This window comes from Chanodichthys erythropterus, chromosome 16, assembly GCF_024489055.1.
Source record: "Chanodichthys erythropterus isolate Z2021 chromosome 16, ASM2448905v1, whole genome shotgun sequence".
NCBI lineage: Eukaryota > Metazoa > Chordata > Actinopteri > Cypriniformes > Xenocyprididae > Chanodichthys > Chanodichthys erythropterus.
In genome coordinates, this window is record NC_090236.1 from 37,805,067 (window position 1) to 37,825,242 (window position 20,176).

General features: G+C 39.1%; 1 protein-coding gene across 1 annotated transcript in view; it reads left to right on the top strand.

Annotated features, from left to right (window-relative positions):
• Positions 1-18,008, top strand: part of LOC137003829 (cadherin-24) — a 75,883-nt gene extending 57,875 nt beyond the window's left edge. The window contains exons 7-12 of the mRNA XM_067364087.1: positions 7,878-7,999; positions 10,615-10,732; positions 11,103-11,411; positions 13,039-13,243; positions 14,832-15,270; positions 17,016-18,008. Of these exons, the coding sequence (XP_067220188.1) occupies positions 7,878-7,999; positions 10,615-10,732; positions 11,103-11,411; positions 13,039-13,243; positions 14,832-15,270; positions 17,016-18,008 (2,186 nt within the window). The remainder of the gene's footprint in view (positions 1-7,877; positions 8,000-10,614; positions 10,733-11,102; positions 11,412-13,038; positions 13,244-14,831; positions 15,271-17,015) is intronic.
• The last annotated feature ends 2,168 nt before the right edge of the window (positions 18,009-20,176 follow it).

The window sequence follows — 20,176 nt, forward strand, 5'->3', positions numbered from 1 at the left end:
CAAATAAAAGTAGCTAACTATAGTGAAGCAGGTTAATTATCCAGTTCTATAATTATATAATGAATACAATTGGAGATATATAGATATAGTATATATATATTGTATATATTAGGGCTGTCAAAGATTACAATTTTTAACCGTGATTAATCGCACCCTTATCATGAAATAAAGCATACACCATTTATCTGTTTTAATGCATTCATTTTGTCATAATTTGCTATATCCAAAAAACGAACTATAAAAATCGAAGGTTGACTCACACAAAACTGTGTTTCTGCAAGCTTTTTTTCCAAGGTAAATTTAGGTGTTTTTCCTAACAGGAACACTTGGAGACTCCAAAAGGACACTGATATAAGGCATCCATATAATTCATAAATGTATGCACACCAAAGCACCCATGAAACAAACAAACAAACAAAACATTACAGGAAAATAAAGTTTCAGAATTCACAGTGTACAGTATGTGTACAGTAAAAACAACAAAGAGCTTAGAGCGATACCGGACAGAACCACATGGAGGTGCCAAAAAAAAAAACTAAACCAACCCCCTTGATGTGGCTGCGTATACAGTACAGGGATCCATTCAGAATTACTAAATACAGCAACATACACATGACAAATCCAGACATTATCCTGAATGGGTGGAAACAACATGAATGTAGCGTACTGAAATGTGTCTGTGCATAAATACAATGTGCAATCAGTACATCAACAATAGCACACATACACGGTTTGTTTTGTGCATCAATATAACAGACTCGGGCGCTTTACTGTACGTCACTGCAGTCGCCTTTACCTTGATTGCAATCCTCATCCATCACAACTTTATTAGCGAGACGCTGGTTTGCTTTATCCAGTCAAGAAACATAGTTTGTGTATCATCTGGTTCTACAGCAGTCTTCTGTTCAGTCTGTATTTCACACAGCGCAATGCATGAGGGCTCGCACTCTTCAGAAACAATCAACGAATATGACCGAGCTCGTGTTTTAAAGCTGAACACACACTGGAATGAATAACTCACTGAAAACGCAAGATTTGATGATGTAATCAACCTGGTTTTCTTGAACTTAGCACTCTTTTGGACTGATTGTTTGAATTAATTAGCTTACTGATCAATGGACTGAAAACTTTCGCAGAGTTTAGTGGCTTATCTGATCGCAAACAGAGAAGCGAAATCAGCTTATTAAAGGGTTAGAACAGAAATCTCCCCCTACCAGAGTTACTTGCGCCATTAAAGATGCTCAGTGTGAAAAACTCCCGACTCCCAAAATCATCTTATTGCGTGACATAAATTGCAACGCAATTTCATGTGCTTCAGTAATTTATTTGCGTTAAATTATTATAACACATTAAGGATTTTTGAATCAAACACACTTGTTAACGCTTCACTGTGGACAGCCCTGATAAATATCCATTTATATCATTTAATCAGAGCTCAGACGTTTCTGAATAAGTAAATAAATGAATCTTGATTGGGTTGACAGCAATGTTCCCTCTAATTTTTTTTCTCGCTGAGCAAAACTTTTCTCTGTTGAGCGCACATTTTGGCCACCTGTGCAAAAACATACTTTACCTGTACAATCAACGTAAACACACACACAAAAAAATGGTTTTATCATGCAACTGTAGCATTTAACTTTAATGTGCCGTTTCTATTTTATTTGACCCTTGATGTAATTTAGTGATATATTGAAAAAATATGTTTGAAAACAAGCAGTTCAGTCACTAAATTAAGCACATTTTAGGTTACTTGAGATTTTTTCACATTGCTGTATTAACTGTACCAGTCTTTACCAAGAAAGTCTATTAAAAAATAATTTCTGTCCTCCTGCAGGACAATTCAATTCTTTATAATAATATAATATGAGCAGTTAAAATGATGGTTTGGAACAACCATAATGTGTTTTTGTACAGTCAATTATTAGCAACAGACAGTGTTAAACCATCAAAATTACATGTTTATTGCTTATGAATTTCCCAGATTTTATATACCAGGAGGTTTCAAGATTTTTCGTGGCAAGCCCTAAACAATCCTTGTGAGATCATTTTTTTTTTATTAGGCTTACATTGTAATATAATAAAATATAATATATTATTTAAGTATTTAAACTGATATACAGTATTATATTAGTTTAAATGCTTCCTTGTTTTAATATATTATAAAGTAAAAACAAACTGAAGCATTTAAACAGATCTGATAGCTAAATATTTTTAAGAAAAGTGAACATGTTAACACTTTTATAGTTATCTAAACATTCCTGAAACCCACAGCACCACCACACACAATAATCTATTTAAACTGAGGTATATCACTGATGTATTTTGAGTTTGCAAGCTACACCTGTGGAGGGAGTGTAAATGTAAATGTCTCAGAGTTCTCTTTCTATGAAACCTGTAAACCGCATTCACCGGTTCTAACTCTATAGCGACAATAACTCTATAGCGGTTGTCCAGAGCACTGCAATTCTCATCTAAACTCATATAAACTATTTCTCAGATAAACTACTACAATCAAATGGATTTCCCCACACATGATTTTCATGTCTGTTCTCTGCGCTGCAATTATTTTTTCTGCGCGGCCGCGCATGCGCGCAGCTTAGAGGGAACATTGGTTGACAGCATTACACTTGAACATATAAAAAAAAAATAAAATAAAAATAGAATATAGTTCAATATAACTACAATATTGCTAAATATTTCTAAAACTAAAAATGCAGTGACTTTTGCACAGCATAATTATTTTATTATTATTTATGTACTTTATAGTATGTATAAAGTACATATGCTTGTATTTATGCATTATAGTATGCATTAATATATTTGATTTAATTACAAGGACCTTTCAAGGACTTTCCAGGTCCAATACCCTAATATTCAAGGACTTAAAGCAGAACTAAGTCACTGTTTTTACCTTCATAAATAGTTTATGAAGGTAAACTATTTAAGTCCTTACGATGGTTAATTGACTTGTAGTGGTGTGTTTGAGGCGAGCACTAACCCCCTCTGGGACGTCTACGCCAGAAAACAGCACTTGCAAGTTGAGCTGCGCCGACTCAACACGTTCACATTCACGCGAGAGTGACAAAATGCTTTACGGTAATTCAAAAACAATGTATATATTATGACTGTGGCGACCAGGGCGGGTGAGAGCCGTGAGGGAACGGCGCGAGGCCGGTGGCGCGAATGTTAATGAGCTTCGCCTGGGAGGCGCACCGGCCTTGAGTCCCTCATGGAGGAGCTCTGGGAGCATAAAAGGAGGAGCGACTACAGTGAAGGACTCAAGGCCGGTGCGCCTCCCAGGCAAAGCTCATTAACACTCGCGCCACCGGCCTCGTGCCGTTCCCTCACGGCTCTCACCCGCCCTGGTCGCCACAATGACTTTATAAGACAATTTCAAAAATTACCCACATCCATCGAGATTTCTTGTATTGTATTTGCAAAACTACAGCGCTGGTAAGCGTTGTAGTCGTTATAGTCCAGAAATGCGCTTGGAGCTTGAAGAATTTATGACAGTGTGATTCACTGATGGAACCTGTAGGGGGAGCTTCACAAATCTTACTGAGTTCCGCTTTAATGTGGGGACAAATGAGAACAAGTGAGAACAAGGTTACATCGTGTTACCTTGTAAGATATATTGTTACAGTTTTCATGTGTCAAAAACAACTATACAAAAAAAGCATTTTTTTTTTTTTTTTTTTTTTTTGCTTTTTTAAATTTTATTGGCCATATGACAGTGATCTGATGTTCTATTTGTTGTATTTCTGCATAAAACTGAAGAATGTTCGGTACATCCTATACTGTATTATAAAATGATCTGATATATTAACATTAGCATTTTATTGAAAAGAGCTTTGGCTTACGTAACCAGAAGATTTAATGGCAAGCCATTCTTTGTAATCTTCTTTGGTGAGCCAAATATCTTGAAACTTGCATTTTCCAGGCATCATGTTTCAGCAGTTTCAGCTTATTTTTGCAAAGTTTCACGGTGTGTCTGTGAAACGTTGAGGTACTATCGTAGTAGTTTTGTGTGCGCGTGAACGTCATGGCAACGTACAACACAAAGTACCTCACGCGGGAAACACGTAACACGTAAATTTGCGTATCTAACTAAGTGTTGGCAAAATAACACATTAGCGGCCTGGAGGGGATAATAAGGAATTTTTTCCCAGAAAACTTCTTGCACAAAATAAATTCAAGCACTTTCAAGGACCTGTATGTTTATTTTCAAAACCTTTCCAGGGCCTTGCATTTTTTTTTTTCTTCTTCAAATTCACAAACTTTCAAGGATTTCAAGGACCAGTGGGAACCCTGTCTAATATTTATTTTTTTAATTTTATTTCTGCTTTATTTCAATAAATGAAAACACTGCTGCATAGAGGCAAACATCAGTGATTTATTTCTTTTTAAATTTGGTTTGTTTGGATATTTCATGGGAATAAACCAGTTCAAAACAAACGTTTCACTGATTCATGTGTTTGTGCAGAAATCACTGCCTCTTTAATAGAGAAATATTTAATTCTAGTATTTAAAAAAAAAATACTTCTCAAGTTTAATTCAGTAAAATGATTTCCCAACACTGCAACATTTGAGAGAGAATACAGTTCAGGAGAGCACATTAGATTAATGCCTCAGTTTGCTCGGCTGTAAAGCTGTTTGCACAATATAATTTGACATTAAAAACAGTGATTTGTCATGTTACACCGCTGCATGTTTCAAAAGTAGACATTGCAGAAAAAGCTGCACTATGTTGAAAACAGCTGAGCTACTGGAAAATGTTAGCATTGTTATTTATAGTTCATAACTTCTCCAGATACAGTAACCTGGACATTGGTCAGTGTGGCATGCTGTTCATTAGGTCAGTAATTCATAAAACTGGTTGAAAATGTCTGCTTAGTTTTGCTAACAAGTTTAAATCTGGCTTATGACATTCATATAAGAATGAAATATTTATGGTTAAAATTAGTAGCAGATACTTAATGGATTTGTGTTTTTATTCTTTATTTATGATCTTTACACATGCATGGATTAAACATGGTTTAACATACATTGAATTTGAACTGCTCAGCAAGATAGCGTGTTAGTAGAGCATCTATAGTGATGTGTTACTGTATGGAAAGTAGGTCTAAGCAGCTTCAGGGAGGCCTGATGGCTATTGTAGGCTCTTCCCAGTAATGTGAAGCAGTGGGCACTAATCCACAACATCATGTCATGTGTGTGTGTGGATGTGTGTGTGTGGATGCAGTCCAAGACATTTGTGTGAAAGCAGTCCAAACCACAGGCAAGTGTGTGGGACTGAATTATAATGAGAAAGACAGAATGCTTCAATTTCTTTTTAGGTTCACGCCAATCCATTGAGTTTGTTAAAGATATACTGTATCAAAATGCTGACTGAAATCTTATCTGAATTAAAAGCTACTGAAAGCTATTTGTTCGTCACGACAGGCCATTCGTAATATGAAGAGTAACTGCTGAAATCGTATTTTATCTATATAGCACTTTTCCAATCAAATCAATGCAGTTCAAAGTGCTTTACAGGCAAGAACAAGCAAATGACACTAAAATTACCAAACAAAGAAAATAAAAATAGACCCAGAAATAGATAACAACAATGCCATTAAAAAAGTTAAAACGTACAAACTAGAAAATCAATTCTTCATTGCATTAAACATTATTAAAACTACAATTTTCTGTTTCCTTTGTTCTTTGATCAACATTAATGACAGACATCACAGCAACTGGTTTATTAGGCTGCTGTGGCTTTAAGAGCTGCCGCTGCCGAACATGACATTTTCTTTAACTCTTTAAAGGTACATTGTGTAAATTTTAGGAGGATCTATTGACAGAAATGCAATATAATGTACATAACTATAAAGACTTTACATAATGAACCATTATGTTTTTATTACCTTAGAATGAGCCATTTCTATCTCATACACCCTTACATGTTAAATCGCCATTTAGCACCGGCATGTTTCTACAGTAGCCCTAAATGGACAAACTGCTCTACAGAGTGCATTTCATCACAATGTTGTTGTTCTTCTTTGTTGGTGTTTTCAGAGGCAGCTTGCATCATCACTACGCTGAATACGCACGAAAGAGTAGTAGTAGTAGTCACCGTTATTAGAAGCATAGAACATTCTTTGTTAGAAGTAAGAAACCTCATTGCTTGACTGGCTACTCTCTGCTATCTCAAACGACAACATCTTTGTCCTGTGTCAGGCACCATAGCTTCTATATGTGATTCGAAAGGGAGGGGTAAGCACCGTTGGTTGCAATTTGCAACCTCACCACTAGATGCCGCTAAAATTTACACACTGCACCCTTAAGTTCATTTAAAGGTGCCCTAGAATAAAAAAATTTATTTACCTTGGCATAGTTGAATAACAAGAGTTCAGTACATGGAAATGACATACATTGAGTCTCAAACACCAAATACCGGGATCATTAATATGTACACCCCCAATATTTGCATATGCCAGCTCATGTTCAAGCCATTAGACAAGGGCAGCCAGTATTAACGTCTGGATCTGTGCACTGCTGAATCATCAGACTAGGTAAGCAAGCAAGAACAATAGCGAAAAATGGCAGATGGAGCGATAATAACTGACATGATCCATGATAACATGATATTTTTAGTGATATTTGTAAATTGTCTTTCTAAATGTTTCATTAGCATGTTGCTAATGTACTGTTAAATGTGGTTAAAGTTACCATCGTTTCTTACTGTATTCACAGAGACAAGACTGTCGTTATTTTCACTTTTTAAACATTTGCAGTCTGTATAATTCATAAACAACTTCATTCTTTGTAAATCTCTCCAACAGTGTGTAATTTTAGCTTTAGCCACGGAGCACTATCAAACTCATTCAGAATCAAATGTAAACATCCAAATAAATACCATACTTGCGCGATTAGACATGCTGCATGACGAACACTTTGTAAAGATCCATTTTGAGGGTTATATTAGCTGTGTGAACTTTGTTTATGCTGTTTAAGGCAAGTGCAAGCTCCGGGGACGGGGGAGCACGAGAATTTAAAGGGGCCGCAGCCTGAGTCGGCGCATATTTAATGATGCCCCAAAATAGGCAGATAAAAAAATGAATTAAAAAAAAATCTGTGGGGTATTTTGAGCTGCAACTTCACAGACACATTCAGGGGACACCTTAGACTTATATTACATCTTTTAAAAACACCTTTAAGACATTTAACTCATTTAAGAATGCTCTTGTGAGCATACTCAACAAAACAGGCATTTTGTCATAATTTTGTGTGTTATTGTTTGTTCAAGCGTGATTGAGAACTTGATACTGGCGCACATCTTTCTGTGAACACGAGTTGTGTGTATGTCATATGACACAATATTCACAGACAGCACGTTTGTCTTACGGCGCTTGAATGGTTTAAAAACATTTGTCTGAATAAGAGCCTGATCATATAATGTAATGCTAGACAAATTATGATGGAATATACAGATGCTGCGTTAATTGTGTTAAATACTTTTAATGCATTAAACTGAAAAAATTAATCGCATGCATTAACGCACCAATTTTGATAGCGCTTATTTTAAATTTTTCAAAGTTTGCCACAATGCATTATGAAATTGTATTGTCTGCAAAGGATACGTGTGATGCTGTTACCTTTCGCAATACAATGCCTTAAAATACTGCCTCCGTACTGTGTGAAAATTGTCTCCATTCAGTTTATGATTTCTCAAAAAATGGACGTGTGCATGGAAATGTGTGATAAACGTTACAAGACAACAATTTACCTTCAGTGGCCGAGTTTAATGGTGAGCACACCTCAGGAAAGCCACTCCAGCTGTGTCGTGCGTGTGTATTTTTGGTGACTTGCTTTCTCTGCTCTCTCACTTACCTCAGATAACCCCAGCCAGGTGTCCAGAGTGGTGGTTGCCATAGAAACGCTGGATTTAAACGACAATGCTCCAGAGCTGGACAGGCAGTACAACACGGCCATGTGTGACTCGGCCTCCACTGGACAGGTGACACGACAAGCCATGTGTTATTATGGGTGCAAGGAAGGTCGTACTTGTCTCCACTGACTTTTTAATTCCTTACTCCACCGAAATGTAAAAGCACAGGAAGTGCTCTAATTAGAGTCCTTTTGTTAAGCTTTGCAATTAGGTAATTGTCACAGATGAATTATGTGTGATTAATTACCTTTTCTCAAGACTTCAGGCCTTTAGACTCACTGACTCGCGTTCTTTGTGTTCATATAGATTTGGTGGTGCATGAAGTTTTTTTTTTGTGCACATCTGTGAGTGTGTCCATTTATACAGCCCGCATGCTGATTGATTAGTTCTGCCGTTACCCTGCAGCTGAATCACTGCTGTTCCCATTTAGAGGATGCTTCATGCTTTCTCATCTCCTCTCTATAGATATACATTATAATCTGCTCATCTTTTGGTCTGTTGGCTTTCATCCATTTTGCCTCTCATGCATTTCGAGTGTCTGTCTTTCCATGATTTTGTTCTTTTTCTTTTCTTTTGCCTGACTCATGTTTTTTTCCTTCAATTCTTAATTGGATGGCGTGCATCTGTTAAACTGTCACAGCTTGTGTCCTTTCTCCTGTCTTGATCATTCTGCTGCCTTCGCAGCTTGTGGTCATTGTAAAAACTTATTGCGATTTCGCCAAGTAGTTCCTCGATCAACATTATTATCAATCTTGTTGGTCCTGGAACAACACTGGATGTGGATTCCAGTGTTCTTATTATTCTTCTTCCACTTGTTGTTCTTCTTCTTCTGCTATTGAGTCTATGGCAGTCAATAGAACTGCATGCGGGAAAGTTATGAAATTTGGAACACAGATAGAGGACGGTCTGAACTGTCACCATAGTGAATTTGGAGTCTCTAACTCAATCCCTCTAGCGCCACCATCTGTCCAAATTTGCACTCACGTTTATGCTAATAATTTTTGAACCACAAGGGCTAGAAATAAAATTGTTCCTTGACTCAAGATAATGTCATTTTCCATCATAAGAATTTTTCTGCCATTTTGAATTTTCCAAAAAACCTACTTTTTCAAACTCCTCCTACACCATTGATCCAATTTTCATGAAAAATTAACCAGATCAACTTCAGACCATGCCGACAAAAAGTTATGGATCTCAAGTTGACGTTTTTTCAAACTGTTCTCAAATAACACACAAAAATGTTCAAAGACAAGCACACCAAAATGGATGTGAGGCTAAAGCTGCGTCCAAAATCACGTACTATTGAGTAGGTACTACATTTAAACGTTGAAAAAGTATGTTCTATATAGTACGAATGCATGTAGTATGAATGAATTCGGACTACATCTGCCATGTTGTTACTGTCACATGACCTACCAGCGTCAGTTACGTCCCTTCAACTCCATTCATAAATCCTCTCCCGTGGCCTCACGGGATAATAAAGTGTCCATTGTATGCGCAATTCAGAATCTCACCGGAAGTAGTAAGTCATACTCTACTCTGTTTGCATACTGTTTTTCGCATACTATATTGTAGAGAAGTATACGATTTCGGATGCAGCGTATAGCGCCACAGCGCTTTTTGGTCAGAATAGAGCGCAGTGCCACTTAGTGGTCAGGAGAAATGAAAATGGCTCTTTTTTGCTTATAACATCTGAACTGTTTGGCCAAGAATCACAATTTAAAATAACTTTTTGAAAAAAATGGTAAAGCTAAATTTTCAGCAGCCATTACTCCAGTCTTCCAGTTTTGAATAAAAGCTTTAACTTCTTTTTTTGCACTTTTGTTTATATATGAGGAGTGCTGTTTTGCTCCAATGAAATTTCAGTGTGAGCACGGCTACAAAACGCAACGAAGCAAACATATCAACCGAATGACCAGCAAACTCTTGTCCTGCTTGTTATTTGTCATGATTGAAACTGGTTATGACAAAAACTCTGACTGAGACAGAAGAGATCGCTTTGTCGATTTATCTTGTTAGGACACAATGTAATTTAATTTGGATGAAAGCTTTTACTAAATGTCTGCTTGCTTATTCAACTGGAAGCTTGCATAACCTCCTACTGCAAGTCACATTATGGCGAGGAAAGTTTGGTGACCCTCAAGACTCTGAAAACTACTAATGTTACTTGACATTATCTCATTGCAGTACTGAAATCACAGGAAAAAAACACCGTTTTTCATGCCTCAGCATAACCGCCTAACCCGCAGCTCTGATCTGCATCACACGGCTCATTTTTGTTTGAACTTTTTCCCTAATGTGTGGGGGGAGCTTTTCAAAAAGAGGCCCATCGAGTGATTATTTCTAGTTTAAGTGGATCTCTGGAGTCAGCGCCTCATTTTTGGAGAACATGCTAAAGCTGCGTCTATGTTTGGGTGTTCCCCAAGGCTCGCTACTCGGTCAGAGTTAATTATTGTTTGACTGCGCAGTGTGGGCTAATCAGTCTCAAGTCACCTATTTGCAAAGGTGCTGGCGAGGTTAATGCTGATATCTGAGATTAAAATGTGCATCAGGTTGTTTTTTTTTTTTTTTAATGATTCTTTCCTCTCTCCATTATTCTTTCGCTCTCTTCTCCTTTCTCCCATTTGGCTCTGCCCCTTATTTTGTTTCTCTCTCTCCATCTTTCTCCTATCTCATTTTCTCAGGTGGTGCAGGTGTTGCGGGCGATTGATAGAGACGAGGGAGGAAATGACAGCACCGTCCATTTCAACATCCCTCCGGACTCCAAAGCTGCCCTTAACTTCAGCGTCAGGGAGAGTGGAGGTCTGCAGTTTCTTCCACAATTTGTTTCTCCCATCCAGCCGTCTGCATCAGCGTCTCTCTTGATCCGTTAGTCTGTGTCTGCAACCGCAATGTGTGGCTGCTTTGTGCCCCGCTCCTTTGTTTTCCCCATTGTTTGCTTTTGCTTCTCTGCCACATCTATCTTCTCCCGGCACACACAGACGAAATGTGCTCTGGCATTTATGCTGCATTTGGACTCACTGGTCTGTACAAATGTTATACGAGCAGCAATGGAATTAAATTGCACTCAATTGAGTTCAATTAAATTAAAGTTCCATCGAGCTCAGTTTGATCTAAAAGCTCCCCCTTTTCCTCTGTATCAACATTTCTTTACTATTACTTTCTTTTCTAGGCCCCACTGCAAGTTTGGTGTTGGCGTCACCTTTGCAGACACTGTCTCGCTCTACTTCTTCCTCCCTCACACTCTATGTCCCGCTGGTCCTGAGGGACGGGGTCTCCGGTATGACCAGCACCGGGACCGTCACAGTGTCCGTGTGTCCCTGTCTGAGAGGTGGAGCCAGGGCCGGAGAGAAAGAGAAGCAAAGTGAGGCGGAGTGGGACAGAGAGACAGTTTGTTTGCCCCAGCACTCCTCTTTGCCCTCCCCTGGACTCAGCACTGCCGCCCTGCTGGCCATTTTAGCCTGTGTGGCCACTCTTTTGGGTAAGTTTAGTGTTAAAGGTGCAGTGGGAGATCTGGGAAATGCTAATGTTAGCCTGCTAGCATTGAAAGCATATGATCCCACCCTCCCTGAAAATCACCGTCCAAAGCCACGCCTCCTCCAAAACACATGAACTCGCACACACACGCTGCTGCAGATTCATTTCGGTGTCGATACTGCTGACATGGAAACGCGTAATTCCGAGCCTGAGAATGTGAAGAGCTCCGGTTTGAACATCACGGGTTGCCATCTCTTAATTATGGTAGTTATGGTGTGAACGCAGCATAAGCTCGTTGTTTTGATTCAGTAGGAAATGTAAAAGGCGGCTACTGTTTGTTGTGCTCCGCGACTGACGTCTGTCTACATAAAATCTGCATAGTATGAAACGAGCTGTTAATGTCTGATGTCTGCGCAAACAGGGTGCGCGAGGGTATGTAAAAACATACGCTGACAGGCAGGTAGGACATCGTATTATATTTGGACGAATATAAAGATTGGATGAACATTTTATGGTCTTACACCTTCCATAGACGATATATATTTATAAAAATACCATTTAACTTAGAGATAGCTGTCAGGATATGAGGAGATTTTCAACCAGTAAAATGTTCATTTAAATCACCTATTGTACCTTTAAATTCAATATATTAGGGGATAATATACAGTCAGATGGTAATTTTAGCAAAATAAACACAGGGTCATCGGGAGACGCAGAGCAAATTTGAGTTGAAATTATTTTATCTGTATCAGTATTGTTATTGTTTACTAAAACTAAAATCAAAGAAAATAAAAATCATTTTCATGACGTAAAATATAAATATTAGATGAAAAACTTACATAAAAATAAACATAAAGACCTTTGACAATAATTATAAATGTTGTATTGGCAACTATAAAATAAGTTTTAGTTGAAGTACTAAAATTACTGAAACTAAAGCTGGAATAAAAATAAGGCTGAATAGAAATATTTATTTTAAAAAAATGAGAAAAGCACATACAATTACTAAAATTAAATGAAAATTAAAACAATTATAACAAAAATATGAATTAATTCTATAATAGTATATAAATAATACTAAAATAACATTTAGTATCTTAAAGCTTCCGCTAAGAAAAATAGTCCACTACAGTGTGCAAAACAATAGGTCTAGCAACAAGTGGAACATTGTGACAATACTAGAATAATATCCATACTGGAGTCCTCTGAGGTCATTGTCAACGCTGTCAATATCTTTGTATGAAACGATCATGAGTGATATGAAAAGGCATGGTGTGATGTGAAAGACGTGAAAGTAGTGGCAAATTCAGTCCCCTGAATGAGTGGTCTGATAAACTGCGTCGTCTTGGATGATGGTGAATATTAGAAAATATCAGACCACTGGATGCAGTGATTGACCAATCAGAACTGAGTATTCCCCAGAGCTGTGTAATAAATGTAATTATGGGGCATCAGTATGTGTAAGTGTTAGTATTTCTGTAGCACCCTGCAATTTTATTGCAAAAATTTGTCTCCCAGCACAAACACACATGTCCTCCTTTTTTTATAAATGGAATCATAAAACACTCACTCTTTTTCTCTTCATTTCTCACTGGCTTCTTTCCCTCCGTTTTTCTTCTTTCTCTCTCTAGCTGTCAGTGCTTTGTCTCTGTCCCTGCGGAGGCAGAAAAGGGACTCGCTCTCGCCTTTAGAGGAGGATGATGTAAGAGAGAACATCATCACGTATGATGATGAAGGAGGGGGTGAGGCTGACACGGCTGCATTCGACATCACAGCGCTGCAGAGCGCCCCACATAACGCCCGCAGGGGCTACCGCACCCTGGACAGCAGGAACATGTGAGTGTGGCTCAGCCAATGTGATCCGATGAAAGATTATATTGGCTATATATCTGTTACATCAACTCTTTTGTTAAAGGATTAGTTCACTTTCATATTAAAATTGTGCTGATAATTTACTCACCCCCATGTCATCCAAGATGTTCATGTCTTTCTTTCTTCAGTCGAAAAGAAATGAAGGTTTTTGATGGAAATATTCCAGGATTTTTCTCCATATAGTGGACTTCAATGGAGCCCTAACGATTGAAGGTCAAAATTACAGTTTCAGTGCAGCTTCAAAGTGTTCTACACAATCCCAGAAAAGGAATAAGGGTATTATCTAGAGAAACCATCGCTCAATTAAAAAAATTAAAAATAAAAATTATATAAGTTTTAACAATAAATGCTCATCTTGATCTAGCTCTTTTCTTCTTCTTCTTTATTTGAACTCCAGCAGTGTAGACGCTGCTAAGTGTATTACTGCCCTCCACAGGTCAAAGTTTGAACAAAATGTTATATACTTGCACTAGCGTATTGTATATGACAATTTAGTTCAAACTTTGACCTGAGGAGGGCAGTAATACACTTAGCAGCGTCTACACTGCTGGAATTCAAATAGAGAAGAAGAAGAAGAGAGCTAGTTCAAGCATTTATGTTTAAAATGTATACTTTTTTTTTTTTTTTTTTTTTGAAAATGAGCAATGGTTTCTCTAGATAATACCCTTATTCCTCGTCTGGGATCGCTGAACACTTTGAAGCTGCACTGAAACTGTAATTTTGACCTTCAACCGTTTGGAGGCCATTGAAGTCCACTGTATGGAGAATAATCCTGGAATGTTTTCATCAAAAACCTCAATTTCTTTTCGACTGAAAAAAGAAAGACATGAACATCTTGGATGACATGGGGGTGAGTAAATTATCAGGAAATTTTAATTTGAAAGTGAACTAATCCTTTAAACCTGGATAAATATTATGAAAAATTGCAATTACATTTTTTCTTCAAATCATGCATGCACTTTTAATTCTGCTTCAAATCGTCTCCAAAATCCATCTTATTTGTAGTCACTATTTTAATAAATCATGGCCGTTTTAGCCAGGACTGTTGGAGATTTAAATGCTTCTTTATTCCATTGTCTACGATGAATAAGGTTTGAGTTGATCATTCTTTATTTTAATGTTAAAATGTGTGAATTGCTCATTTTAACGTTTAGTTTTCACAATGGTTATATTTTAATGAAGTTTTAAACTAAAGTCAAAGGCACACAGCAAACAAAAGCAGAAGAAGACAGCCTAAAGAGCATGACCACACCATCTCAAACACATGGCTTTATCGCAGTTATCACATCACCTCCCTTGAGGTTTTACACATAAAAACATAAAACAGCTTTCGCATTTTCAAATGTATTTTTATTAAAGTCATTACTTTAAGGTTTAGCAGATGTGTGTGTAAGCATAAATGAGATTATGGCCTTTATAATTCAGTCTGTTCCTTGTACTCAAGTCATATGGACTACTTTTATGCTGCTGCCTGTTATTTTATTTCACTTTGCTTTTGATTTTTTTGTTTATTTCCCAGCCTGCATTGATAATATACTCTGTTGTCCCTCAGACGTTATTCACAACACAGTCAGGAAAAGGCTCGTACGTACAGCAGCTGGGCTCAGGCTGGAGCGATTGATCCTGGGCAGTACACCAGTCAAGCAGCCCCTCTATACGGGCGGTTCTGCTACAGCAGCCACACCCTCCCAGTGCTGCGTCGCTCACAGGGCCCATACGAGCCCGGCTTATCCGAGCTGGCTTACCGCTTTCCTGGGAATCAACCAGATCACTCTCTAGTCATTCAAAACCAGGCGGCTGTGGTCGGCCCTCTGGAGCCCGGGGCCATTTACGTGCCAACAGCAGAGGCTGGTCACGGCTCTAAAGAAGGGACAGCATCTCAGGATGGAGCTACCACATCTGAGGGAGGAACGCCAAGGAAAAATGACTCAAAGGATGATGCAAGCAGTGATGCCCAGCAGAGTCAGAGTCAAAGCCAGGATCTGGATTGGGTAAAGCAACATAATTCTATCTTAATAATTTAAAGGGATAGTTCACCCAAAAATGAAAATTCCTCACGTCGTTCCACACCCGATCATCTTCAGAACACAAATTAATATCTTTTTGATGAAATCTGAGAGCCTTCTGTCCCTCCATAGACAGCTACACAACACTGCTTCAAAAAGTTCATAAAGAGATTGTGAAACTAATCCATATGAATTGAGCGATTTAGTCCAAATTTACTGAAGAGTACCAATCGCTTTATATGATGAACACATTTAATTAAGCTTGTATTCACATATAAACATTGATCAGCTCACACATCAGTTGTGATAAACAGAAGCTCAAGCATTTTCGTTTGATGACTGAGAACCAATGAGGTTCATTCTCGTGTTACGCAGCACGTTTGATCTTTCGGAAGAGATTTGTTCTTGTACATCAAGCAGGTTCGGTTGAGCTTCTGTTTGTTCGCTGATCAATGTTTATATGTGAATAAAAGCCTAAATTAAATCTGTTCATCATATGGAGTCTCTAAAGAAAATTTGGACTAAACCACTCAAGTCATATGGATTAGTTTCATGATCTCTTTATAAACTTTGAAGCATCAAAGTGGTAGTTGCATAACTGTCAAAGGAAGGACAGAAAGCTCTCAGATTTCATCAAAAAAAAAAAAAAAATCTTAATTAAGTATTCTGAAGATGAATGAAAGACTTACAGGTTTGGAACGACATGAAGGTGTGTAAATGATGACAGAATTTTCATTTTTGGGTGAACTTACCCTTTAAGTAAATCACCATGTTCAAAACCACAAAGCTGCTTTAATAACCAATATTTGCAGTAGAACCAAATGTACTACATTGAATTTATTAATTTCATTCTCCAGAGGTCTTTAAATAATACATTATTGTTTAATAATTAATGGACTTTTAAACAAACAACAATACTGACAAGGCGATTAGAAAACCACCCACTGCTTAAGGCTGGATAAGTTAAACAGCTTTAGCAAACCGAACATGAACACAACGCCTAAGAAAAAATCAACTGTAATTCTAATTCATAGACACACTTCTCAGTCACACTCCGACAGCATCGAATCAGTATTAATGTAATATGTGGAAAAAACATTAATTGAACCGGAGACTTGGAAACAACTGTGAAATTAATATTAATGTATATTTCATAATGTGTGTTGCTCTTGGACAGCCACTGATTCAGCTGCAACTGAAAGGCGTGAATTCAAAACTCGGCGTGCATTATTTGTATACCATTGCACCAACCAGTGAATTTTAATGTCTGATTTTACACACATATGCAAAATGTAGACATATTTTCCCACTGAAAAAGAGTTTTATTAAAAGTGAGGATGCATCCAATGTGTGAAAATATGTTGTTTTGCACATCCTTAGTTAGTTGGCGGGCTAGTTTTTGCTTGTTTCTTGTTGTAGGTGCCAAACAGGTTGATGATGAAGGTGTGTTTTCACATGTTGTCTCTCACTGTCTCTCTTTCTCCTCATCCTCATCTCACAGTGCAGTGTTAGCTCTTTTTAGAGCTCAATTAACCCGTTTCAGCTATTGTCAACCATTTTCTCTTCTCCATCTGTCTAACGTTGTCACTTCCTCCCTCTACTCGTTAATAACTTACTGTCTCGCTTCACTGTTATCACATTTTTCTTTGTTTTCACCTGCTCATTGTGTCTGAATTATCTCTCTGCTTTCTCTTCCCTCTCTCCTCACACATCCCTCTGTTGAATAACAGAAAAATAAACTCATTCTTACCTCCCGCTCTAACCCTCCTGCTCCTCCCCGTCCCATACAGGTCCAGCCAGACACAGCCCCCCGCGAACGAGAGCTGGTATTGACCCGTTCCGGATCGGTCGCTGGGCCCGGCACCGCCGGGGGGTGGGTGTGCGACTCCACCACGCTCCCCCGAGCTGGACGGCACTCCTCGCGGGGCAGTCTTTCCCTAAGCAGGAGCGGCGCGGGGCCTGCCGAGTCCAACCACCCTGGGATGGCTGAAGCTGCTAACGGAAGCACAGAAATGCAGTCGGTCAGCGGCAACTACGCCACCATACTGCAGGGGGAGCAGCAGAGGGACTACCCGGGGACTCTGGGACGGGGCGGGCTGGAGATGGGCAGCGGATTTGTGGTGGGCAGGCCCGAGAGAGAGGCCAGCATTCCGCTGAGCACCGGGATGTATCCGGAGGGTGGCGGGTTCATAGGAGACTGGCACGAACGGGTAGGCATAACTGGGTACCCGCTGGGCAGGAGGGATATGACACCCCAACTGCTTCCGTACCCTGGCCAAGGCCGGGGGGCTTTTGGGGGCATCCTGGGTTATGGCGGAGCGTGGCCCTCAGCACCTGAGGCGTCAGGAAGAGGTGGTGCTCACTCTCTCGCCCTGAGGGTCGGCGAGTTCCTGCGTCTGCGTCTGGCGCAGGTGACCTTTGACCCCTCGCAGCCGCCGTACGACTCGGTGCAGGTGTACGGGCTGGAGGGCACAGGCTCGCGCGCCGGGTCCCTCAGCTCCCTGGACAGCGAAGGCAGCAAAGACGCCGAAAAGGAGGTGTGGGGAGCAGGTCTGGAGGATTGGGGCCCGCAATTCCAGAAACTAGCCCAGCTTTTTAGGGAAAGGGAGAAGGAGAATGATGAAGATAAAGAAAGGGATGTAGAGGTCAGCAAAAAGCACAAGGACAGGGAATGGAAAGAGAAGGAGGAGCAGTCTGGAGATGAGGAGCAGGCGAATGTCTGAGAGAAAGAGAGCGAGGAGGAGAGGGGTTGGGTGGGACAGTGATTAAAAGGCAACAAGAGCTGGAATAATGAAAAGTGAAGGGTAAGGAGGGAGAGACGAAGAGGAAAGGTAATAAGGGAAGACAGGGAAAAATGAACAGAGAGAGCAGAGGCAGTGGAGAGAGTGATTGATGCAATTTGAAGCAATAAGTGCTGAAAAGCTGATGTGTGAGCACAGCCAGAGCCGTGTTTCTTTAGCCAGCATTTAACATTCCTTAAGTGTGTTTGGCAGTGAGCGAAAAGCAAAGTTCACTGTATTCCAGATCACATTTAATTACGACTGAGAAAGTAAGAGGTTTGAACTCGGATTTTTGTGGCAGAGAGCAAGACAATGGCACCGCAGGAGGAGGGGAGAAATGCAAGGCCGGAATAGCAGATGAAGTTACGGCAACACACGAGGGAGTAGGAAAATTAATGTTTGTACAGAAATTGTTTATACATTCACAAAAGCAAGAGAACTGAATTATTCAAAAGAAAGCACTGAATATTACAGTAAAGTCCTGAATAAGTGTCTGCACAAAGATTCTTGGTGTTTACACATACACACAAAAACAAACACGCATCAGTTTTAAACCCTGCTTGGAAAAAGTCTGCATTGCAGATGTCTCATTGTCAGGGTTCAAAATGACTTACATTTCTGCCAAGAACAGATTGTATACAAAGTTGCTCAAGAAAAAAATATGACAAAGTTAGGAGTGTAGGATGTGTAGGATGCTAAAATTGTGCAAAACTTACGCACAAACAACCATTGTCAAAAAATAAATAAAAAAATCCCACATTTAAAAAGTCAAGGTGATTTACAGTACGAGAGCTGAGGGGTCTGCTTCAGCTAGAATGCACTTTTATACATGATGTTCAAAAATAGATTACAAATGGTGTTGTTGTTTTTTTATTGGAGGAAAAAACATGAAGAAATGTTCTATGTAAATGCATTTAATTGTAAATATCACTGAATGCCATTGTGAAAAGTGTCAACAGTACTGTAGTCTTCAAGCAACAAAAGATAATAGATTAATAAAATAAAAACAGAGGAGAATATTATATACAATGCCACATCGAAATCCACTGGATGTAACAGAAAACACTGGATTGACTGAAGCAGAATAAACCCCGCCATTTACAGTACGACGTCGGATTCGGATGTGTCGCTGTTTCCCAAACGGAACTTATTTTTTTTATTATTGAATGCGAAAGGTCCAAATAAATGTATTTAAAAGTCCTTTTTCTGGGTTGAGCACACACTCTGCATTGATATCCCGATTAATCGCACTGTTTTTGGCCACGAGGACTCACTGTGACTGGACTGAACCAGAACCACTGTATCGCTGCACAGTCATGCGCACCAGTACACCAGGGGGCTTTATGCCGTACAAACCCACACCCAAATATCATGCTCTGTCAAAAGCATGAGCCTATAAGTATTATATGAAATATTAATGTAGATGTTTTTGTATGATAAGTATCATTACAGAATGACAAATCCCCCTGGAGCTTATTTGAACAGGACTATCCTAACATAGTGTCTACACTGGACGTGTAGAAAAGCAAATAGAGGCCAGGTTATTATAATCAGTGATGCTGTCTACACTGGATGCGTTGGGAGTTTATAGATGGACACCAACTGTAAACTGATGGCCTGTTAAATGGACTACTTGCACAACTACTTCCGTGTTTCCGGTCAGCGTTCAGCACACCTATACAGATTATTACTACGTTTTAGGGCTGCTGCCGAATGTTTTTTAAACAATTAATCATATTCTCTGCATTTACATTAATTAACTTCAACCTGAAATGTTTACAAATATATTTCCCTTCCAAATGCACATTCTGAATAATAACAAAGACTATACAATAACACAAGACGCATCAATTGTATGTTTTTGAACACGCAATATGGCGGAATAAGTCCCGCCTTCTAAATAAGAGCCAATCGCAATTGACCCTTTGCAAAGACCCGCCCCCCCTTAGTTAATGTTGCTTTGTCCGACAAGCCGTGGCGCTGTCACGCCACACAGAGTGAAAAATACATCGCGGAGCAAAGAGGATACTGACAACACGTCGACAGACAAGACAGAGCAGGTTACTTATGATATTAAACAAAGTCCCAGCTTTCACACAGTGTAGTTTTTT